Source organism: Mauremys mutica, chromosome 2 (assembly GCF_020497125.1).
Source record: "Mauremys mutica isolate MM-2020 ecotype Southern chromosome 2, ASM2049712v1, whole genome shotgun sequence".
In the NCBI taxonomy this organism is placed as follows: domain Eukaryota; kingdom Metazoa; phylum Chordata; order Testudines; family Geoemydidae; genus Mauremys; species Mauremys mutica.
Window position 1 is genome coordinate 293,940,122 of NC_059073.1, and position 9,994 is coordinate 293,950,115.

The 9,994-nt window shown below is 54.7% G+C and overlaps 1 protein-coding gene across 1 annotated transcript; it reads left to right on the forward strand.

Moving 5' to 3' along the window:
- The first annotated feature begins 348 nt into the window (after positions 1-348).
- Positions 349-9,664, forward strand: LOC123363303 (zinc finger protein 69-like). Its single transcript, XM_045004164.1, has 5 exons — positions 349-405; positions 1,288-1,575; positions 3,908-4,034; positions 4,424-4,531; positions 6,956-9,664. The coding sequence occupies exons 1-5, from the start codon at positions 349-351 to the stop codon at positions 7,603-7,605; spliced, it is 1,230 nt and encodes a 409-aa protein (XP_044860099.1). The 3' UTR covers positions 7,606-9,664.
- Positions 9,665-9,994: the final 330 nt, after the last annotated feature.

Genomic DNA, 9,994 nt, shown 5'->3' on the forward strand with positions numbered 1-9,994 from the left:
GGAGAGGTGCTGTGGGACTGTGGGGCCCACTTCCGTTCCTCCCTTCGATCACGCGTCTGAGCAGAGTTCCTCTGGGCTGTGTCCGCTGGCTCCCTAGACACCTTCGAGGAGCAGTGGGCGCTGCCTGGGGTTCTCTGCTTGGTGTCCCCCTCTGGATCTCTGATTTTGTACCTAGGACCCTCAGTCCTGACTCTATTTGCCATTATCCCCCAACCTCACTTGAGCCCTGGGTTTGGCAGCTCCTCCCCTTCGGCTGGGGGAGGGGCCTTCAGGTGTGAGCAGGCGCAAGCTCCTCCCAGAACTCGACAGGTGCCCCTGGAGGTGGCCAGTCTGCAGGCATTCCCCGAAATGGAGGATGAACGCTGTGGAGGAATAAGCTGGAGTAGCGTGGAGGAGCTCTGTGATGTGAGGAGAGCGGGGTTTGAAATCCCGCCCCATGTGTGTTATCAAAGAACCAGGTGCGTGCGAACGAGAGGAACTTCCAGTCCGCGCCATTTCAGCACAGAACTGCCGAGGGTGTAGCGGAGCCCCAAAATGGGGTGAGCGCTGGGACATTGCCAGGAGTGAGGTGGGACAGGAGAGCAGCCTGTGATTCAGCGATGCGCAGGGGAAAGTCCAGGGCTAGGTGCAGGTGTAGGGTGACCAGATGTCCCGATTTTATAGAGACAGTCCTGATATTTGGGGCTTTTTTTTTTAATATAGGCACCAATTATCCCCCACCCCCATCCCAATTTTTCACACTTGCTATCTGGTCACCGTAGTGCAGATGTGACAGGGCGGTAAAAGGGTGCGAAGGGGTTGTTAAATCGCCCAAATGTGGCATTCTGTGGGGGAAGCAGAGTCACTGTCTGAGCACAGAGCAAATGCAGGCAGTGCCCTGTCTGTTACAGGGAAAAGGCAGAGTGGGAGGGTGCGCGCTATGGACAGTGCTCAAAGAGGGCAGAGTTAAGGTTATGTTGGCGCGTAACACAGCATGTCCTGGTTTTCAGGCATTTGCGGTTTGCTGAGCTCAGCGTTCTCGAAGGGCAGAAGCTGCAGAATCACAGAACCCTAGAAAGGTGGGGCTGGAAGGGATGGGGGGGTCACCACGTCCAGCCCCCCTGCGATGAGGCAGGACTGAGTAAACCCAGCCCAACCCTGACGGGGGTTTATCCAACTTGACATGCACCCGCAGCCCCCCTCGGAAGCCTTAAGGACCCTGCGCACGAGAGGTTTCCCTAACCTGATCTCACCTAACCCTCCCTCGCGTGATGACGTGCCAGGGACGCCGCTGTCCCGATTTTAAAGAAGGGGAAACTGAGGCCGCGGTTCGCAGCGGCGCTGGGATTGAATCCGGACTCCCAGGCGGCCCCGCCAAGCAGCGGGGAGGGGACCCTCGGAGCAGCAGCCGGGCAGGGCCCGGGCGCTGGGGGCGCTGCTCCGCCGCGGGAGCCGCAGCCATTTCGCCGGCGAGCCGGAACCAGGGGAAGGAGCAGTGTGGGCCGAGCGGCTGCCGCTGCCATCAGCTGGGCCGGGCCGCCCGTGGGCCTCCGCGCCGCGCTCCGGCGGAGCCCGCTGGCCATGGCTGCGGCCCAGGTAGAGGCTGGGATGCGCCGTGGGGCTGCGGGGGCGGCACGCGATGGCTCGGGCCGAGCCCCCTGGGGGAGCCCCCTGCACCCCGGGCCCCTGGGGGGAGGGAGGCGGCTGCAGCAGCCCCGGCCTTGGAGCCCCGTGGTGTGAGCTCAGCTGAGCGCATCTCCCCGCCCGGGGGGGCCGGCCGCGGGGCTCCCCAGCCGGGGGGCGGCTCCCGGCAAAGCGGCCAGGCTGGCTCCGCGGCGGAGATGCGCTTTGGCAGGGGCGCCTGCAGCGGGGGGAATCCCCCAGCTTCAGAGCTCATCAAACCCAAAAGGCAGCTGCCCGCTCCCCCCCTCTGCCTGGCTCGGCCCCCTCTGTGCCCTCCCCGGGGCTCGGGCCCTGCACAAGGGGCCCCAGGGCTGGCTGGGGTCCTGGCATAACCCTACTAATAAGAGGAGTGGTCTTGCCTTGGCCCAGAAGCAGCCTGGAGGAACTGCTAGAGATTAGGGGTGGAACAGCCCCTCCACTCTTGGAGGGGTTTTAAACAGAAGGGTTGGGAGAGGCGGCCTGGCCTAGCGGCCTGAGCACAGTCATGGGAGTCAGGAACCCCCCCTTTGTCTCTGGGCCCTGTTGAGTACTTCATCTCCTTGTGCACTGCTTCTGTTGTCCCCGCTGGGGACCGTGCGGGCGGCACCTATGCGATCACCCGGGGATTGGGAGGGAGAGGGGGCGTCCTGCTGCAGTGTGGCGTGGTCTGAGGTGTGCACAAGCACTTCACATCCATGCACACAATTACGTTCGGCCCTGCCGGAGCCAGTACTGGAATTGCTGGGGGTTGGGGGAGTGCTGAGCTGGGGTCTCTTGCTTCCTAAGGGTAACCCTGCAAGCTGGCACGGGCCAGCTTTGGCGTCACATTGCAGTGCAGACGTATGCTAAGCTGTGAACACAACCCCCTGCTGCCCATCTATCGCTCAGAAGACTTGCTGGAGGAATTAGCAGGAGTTCTGTGCTGGGGAAAGGTGCAGTTGATCTGGGGAGGAGAGGCTGAGGGAACTGGGATTGTTTAGTCTGCAGAAGAGAAGAATGAGGGGGGATTTGATAGCTGCTTTCAACTACCTGAAAGGGGGTTCCAAAGAGGATGGATCTAGACTGTTCTCAGTGGTACCAGATGACAGAACAAGGAGTAATGGTCTCAAGTGGCAGTGGGGGAGGTCTAGGTTGGATATTAGGAAACACTATTTCACCAGGAGGGTGGTGAAGCACTGGAATGCGTTACCTAGGGAGGTGGTGGAATCTCCATCCATAGAGGTTTTTAAGGCCCGGCTTGACAAAGCCCTGGCTGGGATGATTTAGTTGGAGATTGGTCCTGCTTTGAGCAGGGGGTTGGACTAGATACCTCCCAGGTCTCTTCCAACCCTGATATTCTAGGATTCTGTGATCTGCCCCCGAACTGGGACAGGCCAGGCCTGGAGCTCTTACACCTGCACTGGCTGGCGAGGGGATAGAATCAAGGGATGGCTCCATCCGTGTAAAGAGGCCTTGGTGTAACTGAGAATCCGGCTCACATGAGACATGAAAGAGGAGGTGAACCAGCCTGTAGCAGCCCGGGCCATGGAAACAGAAATGGACGGTGACCTCCCCCACTGTGGGCAAACCAAAGTGGTTTGGTTCGGATGTTTGGTATGGGAACGAGGCACAGCTTGTGCAGTGATTTCAGGGCTGTCCAAGTTTTCCTACTCGGAGAATTGAAATGACCCCATTTGGGTACTATTGGTTTTTGACCTGGCTCTGCCACATGCTGACTGTGTGGTCTTGGTCAAGTCCCTTAATCTCTCTCTGCCTTGGTTTCCCTGCTTGTAGAATGAGGATAACTCTCTTTTCCTACTTGACAGGAAGGCTGTGAGAATGACCAGATGCTCTGGGTTCCCCAGATGGAAGGTGCCATAAAAATACAGAGACCCATATCCATAGTATCTGTATCCCTGGAGCACTAAGAACTGTGGAGCCCCCTCCTGTACATGGGTTCTGCCCTGCTCTTCTTACCCTCAGCCTGCAATTCCTGCCTGGAGGAGGTGCCATGCAAAGCACCATCACCTCTACCCCCAGGATGGCACGGAGTCTAGCTCCAGTGACTGCCAGTTATCAGATGCCCTACTTATAGGAATGCTCTGGCTGTATGTTACTTTAGCACCAGTCAGGATCAGGCCCCATTGTGTGAGGTGCTGTACACACACAGTAAATGACTGGCCCTTCCCTGCAGATATTAGGGTAGGAGGTGACCTTGGAAACCGAGGAAGGAAAACCTGGCAGCCGAAGGACGCAGACAGGGCTGAGTAACTGCTTGTGATTTCAGGTGCAACTGACCGTTGAAGATGTCACCATCTCTTTCTCCCGGGAGGAGTGGGAGGTGTTAGCTGAGTGGCAGAAGGAGCTGTACCGAGAGGTGATGAAGGAGAATTGCGCCAGTCTGATCTCACTGGGTAAAGATCAGGGGTCGTTTTCTGGCATGGAGCTGTGGGATCTTTGGAGGGTTTTTTTAAAGGCTTTTGATTCAGGGCTAATCTCCCAACCCCGGGGATTCCTGATGGAGCCCAGCTACGCCCACTCTAAACAAACGTGGAGCAATCTCGCTTACTTCCATCCATCCACGTGGAATGGGGCACGATGGAGTCCCAGAGCACAAACGGACAGAAATAGGATTTACAGCTTTGTTCTGGTTTAAGATTAATGTTTCTTTGCAACTGACATTTCGGGGTCTGATCCTGCTAAGTGCTGAGCACCCTCAGCTCCTGCAGATGGTGATCAAGAGCTCATGGGACTGGGCCAGCTCCTACCGATGGCTCTGTAATCCCTTTATCTGTGTTCACAGGGTATCACTTTGGGAGTCCTGCCATTTTATCGCAGATTGACCCAGAGGAAGAGCCGGGCCTCTCGGATCAGCTGGATCTGAAAGGAAAAGAATCACCTGCGTGTGAGTGTGAGTGGCAACATTTACATAGTCAGTAGGCCTGCACCTGCTTTCCTGGTGCATTCAAAACACCCAGGGGCAGATCTGCTCCTGGCATGGGGGGAAGCTGATGGAGCGTAAATCGAAGTTGTTGGAGCTGTGGCAATCCCACAAGCTGTGGATCCAGTGACGTCCGGGCGACGGGCACGTCAGGAATGCAGGATCAGGCAGGGCTGGCCCTTTGAATTGCACTGGCTGCGTGCTGCTCAAGTGCTTGGTGCTATTACCGCCTCCTCGCTGCAGAAGAAGGCTCAGCCTCAGGCAGATGTGAGGGGGTTCATATTGCTGCAGAAAATAGCGAATGTTTTATTCTTGGCACCAGAGTGCACGTGCAACACTTTTCAGGGCTAATCTCGGTGCGTGGGGTGAATCGCTGTCACCTGCTAACGGCATGAGGGAGTCTTGTCTGTGCCCACCAGGGGAAACTCCCAAAGCTACACAAATTCCACAGCAGGCTCTTTCCCACTGCAGGTTAGCAGTTTAGTACAGCGAGTGCCTCGTCCCCTGTCTTCAGGACCCCCACAACGGGTGCTGATCTGTGGCCTCCCTGGAAGCAGTGCTCTCGGGCTCACTGGCCTCACCTCAGTTCAGCGTTCTCTTTGGCACAAGGCACTTAGACGTGTCGACGGTAAAACCAAATGGAAGTTTATTTAGCAAAGCTTCAGTAAAAGATTCAAATGAAAGCAAGTGAAAGGATTTGGAAACATCAGGATACAGGTACATAAAATGCTCACTAGCGCCTGTGGTTATTAGACTGGCAAGGCACTTGTTATAAGGTATTTCTCACCCAATGGGCAGTCAGTCCCTCCAGCCAGCGCTTGTCCAGCCCAGAGATCGGGGATCCCCCTTCCATCCGCTGGCAGAGCAGCGCCTCTGGATGGATAACATTGTGTGCCCTTTCTTCAGCCCTTATACAGCCCAGACTTTTCTCTGTTTTCATAATCGGGCCATCACATTAACTTCAGCTCAGCCCAGCCCTCAGGGCCCCCTATTCGGAGTCGTCTCTTGGGGTCCTTTTGTCTTTGTCAGTGCTCAGGCCTGCAGGTGGTCAGGTGCTGGGCCGGTCGTGTTCGCACTCCTGATTGAGTTAGTTCTGAGCCCTGCCCCTCCTCAGGTGACCTGCTGTGTCTCCAACAAGTAACGTCCAACGTTTTCCATAGCTCTGCAAACCTCTCGTATTCTCCATGATGATCAGGGAGTTCTGAGCTTTCGGCAGAGACCACACACGACCCTGCCCTGAGGTGAAGTATCAAGGAGGTGATTGGACATGCAGTAGATCTAATGCCTACCTGGGCATGCCTACATCACAGCCCCTCTCTGATCAGACCCGTCTTCCCTCACTTCGTGTTTTCCTTCTTGCCTCCCTTTATCAACGGGAAGTTTGCGGTGGGTTCTGTGGTGTCTGGCTGGTTGGGGATTCCCTTCCTTTGCTCAACACGGCTCAGAAAAGAAGGTGTCGACAGTGATCTCTGTTAACATGGAATTTCTGCCCTGTATTTTGGGCAACTCAGTGCCGTTCTGTGCAGGTATAATCCTCCAGCCAGTAACAGGGAAGGGGGTGCAGCTGCATTGGGACAACCAACCTTGCAACCCCCAGTAATGGTTGGGGTCAGGGCGATTAGAAATGTAACCAGTTCTCTCCCTCTGCCAAAAACAAAATTCTGCCAGTCTGTTGTTCCGGATGAAATGGCTTCTGCTCTACCCGCACTTAGCTGGGAAAGTGATGTGGGTCAGATCCAGGCCCAAATCCTTGTGGGGGGTTGTATTCATTTCACTGTTGAATTCACATCTTGGTGTGGATGGGGGGGGGGGGGGATTTTTTTACAATTCAGGTCTAGAGCACAGTGTCTGGATAGCAAATTACCTGCCAAGACACGTCGGTGGGTTTGTGGAGTCAATTTTGTCCATCTTAGGCCAAGTCTACACTACGGACCGTACAGCAGCACAGCTGCAAGGTCTCCGTGTAGCTGCTCTGTGCCAGCAGGAGAGAGCTCTCCCACCGGCATAATTAAACCACCGCCAACGAGCAGCAGGAGCTATGTCAGCAGGAGAGCGTCTCCCACCGACATAGCGTTGTCCACACTGGCACTTTCGTTGGTGACACTAATGTCCATCGGGGGAGTGGGTTTTTTCCATACCCCTGGCCAACAAAAGTTTTACCGACTAAACTGCCGAGTGTAGACAAAGCCTGAGAAGAGCCCTTGTGTTCTGGACTAAGAGCCTGATGCTACACGTTGCAGAGTTCCTCTTGCCAAGTGGATTTGTGAGTCCCGAGCAGTTCCCCTGGCAGGCCCAAGTCTCCATGTCTTGGAATCCCCCGTGAAACAAAGTCTATTGTCCTGTCAAGGTTCTTTGTCACTGACCATTGTCTGGCCATTGATTCTAATCCTGCAGATGCTCTGGGGGTCCAGCTCGAGGTGGAGAGGCACGACGAAGGGTATGATGTAAGCCTGGAACAAGTCAGTATATTACCCGGGGACTCTAGGGAGCAGGCCTTGCAGGCGTCCGTCAAGGCAGAAGACTGCCCAAGTGAGAGCAGTGTCTCCAAGCAGAACAAGAGACTGCCCACGACATTAGCTCTGTCCAGCCTGAGCGACAGGAAGTCAGCTCCAATCCCAAATCCCTCGGGGCGGGACAAGAGGAAAAGGACCCAACGGGAGAAGCACGTCTCAAAGCATGCAGATCCGGACCGTCACCAGCTCACACGTGCAGAGTGGAGCCGCGTGTGCGCTGAGTATGGGAAATGCTTTGCTCAAAAGCGAGACCTGGCAGTGCGCCTGAGAGTCCACACAGGGGAGAAGCGGTTTAAATGCACCAAGTGCAAGAAGTGCTTCGCTCAGAAGCAACAGCTGCTCAGGCACCAGGAGACCCACGTCACCAAGCCACTGTGCCTGTGCAGAGAGCGTGGGAGACATTTTCAAGCCATTCGTGATCTTCGGCGCCACCAGATCACTCACGCAAGAAAAACGCCGGTCTCGGTGATCATGGTTCCAAAGTTCACGTTTCCTGTTGTGCGTTACAATAAAACAAGCCAGGAGGCTTAATCCGCTGGGCAGCAAGTTGCACAGAAAGAACAAAAATGCAACATCTCGTTGCATGAGGGGAAGACTTTCCCCGACAAATGGAAACGTATCATGCACCCAAGATAGGAACAGCGTCCAAAAAGTGTAAGAAATATTCCCCCACCCATCTGATGGGATGGACACTTTAACGCTCATTGTTCAATCCACCCTTAATAAAACCACCGTACATCAGCACACAGGACTTGAACGGGACTATTTAAAGGGTGGTTTTACACTGAAGAGTAAAAATGGCACGTTCTTGCTCAACACAGCTGCTGGCTGTGTGTGTTTGTTTTGCCCCTGTGAAAATGACTTGAACTTAAACAATTCTGTGGATGGTTTCTAGATTCCAAGGCCAGAAGGGACATTGCAACCATCTAGTCTGACCTCCTGGATAACACAGGCCATAGAAAATCCCCACAACGATTCCTGCTGATGTCCAAGAAGGTTTAGAATCCAGCTCTCTCCCTTACCTGGTCTAGCGCTGGAGAACTAAACGGAGTCAAAGTAGTGGACATCTTTGTCGTTAAAGTCGGTCGAGAGGACTGTGAAAACGTGTGCGCGCACACACAGATCTGTCACTTAGGAAAGTCTCCAGGAATTGCTTTGTGACCTTTAGGGTGGTGTGGTGCTTCAGCTGTCTTCTGGTAGACGTGAGGTGACACAACATGTGCTGAGATGTTAGAGCTGATGCAGCCACAAGGCTTCGCAGAATCTCCAGGCAATTTTTTAAAAAGTCGAGCACTGAACAGCAGTTCCTAATGCGAGGGTGAGCTTTCTACTGCTAGGCTGTCAGTTTAAATCTCGCTGGGGTTGATAGTGATAGAAAGTGGCCCATGGGAAATGAGTATGCTGGGTCTCAGCCATTTTACCAGTAGACAGATCTCCATGTACCCTTCCTGGTATTCCCAGCAGAGAGGCTGAGGTTTGAATGAGCTGTGCAGAATTACTGGTCCTGCCTGCTAGACCTGGACTTCCCCACATCAAGAGCACGGTTTGGGTTGCTTGCACCACGCTGTCTATGTACATGCTCTGGGAATAGAGGAAGCCTGTCTCCTGGGCTGTCACCTTCCCCCAGCACCACGCTGACACACACAAACATTCAGACACTTTTTCAAAAAAATCTAGTGTGACGTTTGTGTGCCTGGTGCTTCTCTGAGCCAGGCATGGGCTTGATCTTCCTGTCCCAAGCTCCCACAGAGGAGGAGGCGCAAGCAGGCCCAGGAAGGGCTGGCATCAGCGGCGGCGTTGGGTGTGTGCTGCAGACTTCACTCGGAATGCATATTACTCGTTCACTGATGTGAATAGCAATGGCAGAAACCAGTGTCTCTCTCTCGTGCTGAGAGAAGGGATTTATTGCATTGTTGTCGCATGGGGTAGAATCGTCCAGCAGTTGGGGATGTAAAATGTTAAATGGTTAATGATCAGTATTAGTCTTACCGTTAATAGATTCCGGTTAACGTTTAAAACAGATTGTAATAGCCAACGTGCACATCAAAAATGGCACAGCAATACCCAGAGGTTGCGGGAGCTTGCAGCGCTTTCGCAGCTCAGGGTGCCGCTGGATCAGCCTGTGCCCGCCAGAGAGGGCACCGCTGGGGGCAGTCCGGCAGGCCCCCCAGCTCTGCTTCTCTTGCAGCTGGCTGCAATGGTGGGTCTGCCTGGGAACACGGATCTGCAGGAACACTTGGGTCTGCCCTGGCCCCGCTGCTCTCCCGGCAGTGATCTGCCGAACTAGCCGGTGCCTAGACACTGGGAGAGCGAGGGGTGGCAGCGCCTAGCCATGCACACGCAAACGATCCCCCAGGCCACTGCACTCCACCTCCGAGGAGAGACAGCAGGGTGGGTCCCCCCACGCCAGGGGTAGATTGTGAACTGGTGAGTGATTAAACGGTTAACGATTTTAATAGTTTAAACGGGTACTTCCTTAAACGATAGTTACATCCCTAACAGCAGTACCTGTGAATCCTGTGTAATCTCATGTTCCGTGTGCAGGGTGTTTGGAGCAATAAAAATAGTGTATTACAAACCGAGCTCTTACTGCAGATCTAATTAACTCGAGGGCATGGCCGCTGGCTTCTCAAGCACGGATTCATTACAGCCTCAATCCATTCAGCCATAGGCGCTGACTCCGGGGGTGCTTAGCACCCACCAGCCACCAAGCTCCCCTCCCTACCCTCCCAGTGTCTCCCCCCTTCCCACTGCCCCGCTGATCAACTTCTCCCCCTCACAGACTTTAAGGTCAGAAGGGACCATTATGATAATCTAGTTTGACCTCCTGCACAATGCAGGCCACAGAATCTGACCCACCCACTCCTGTAACAAGCCCCTAACCTATGTCTGAGTTATTGAAGTCCTCAAATTGGGGTTT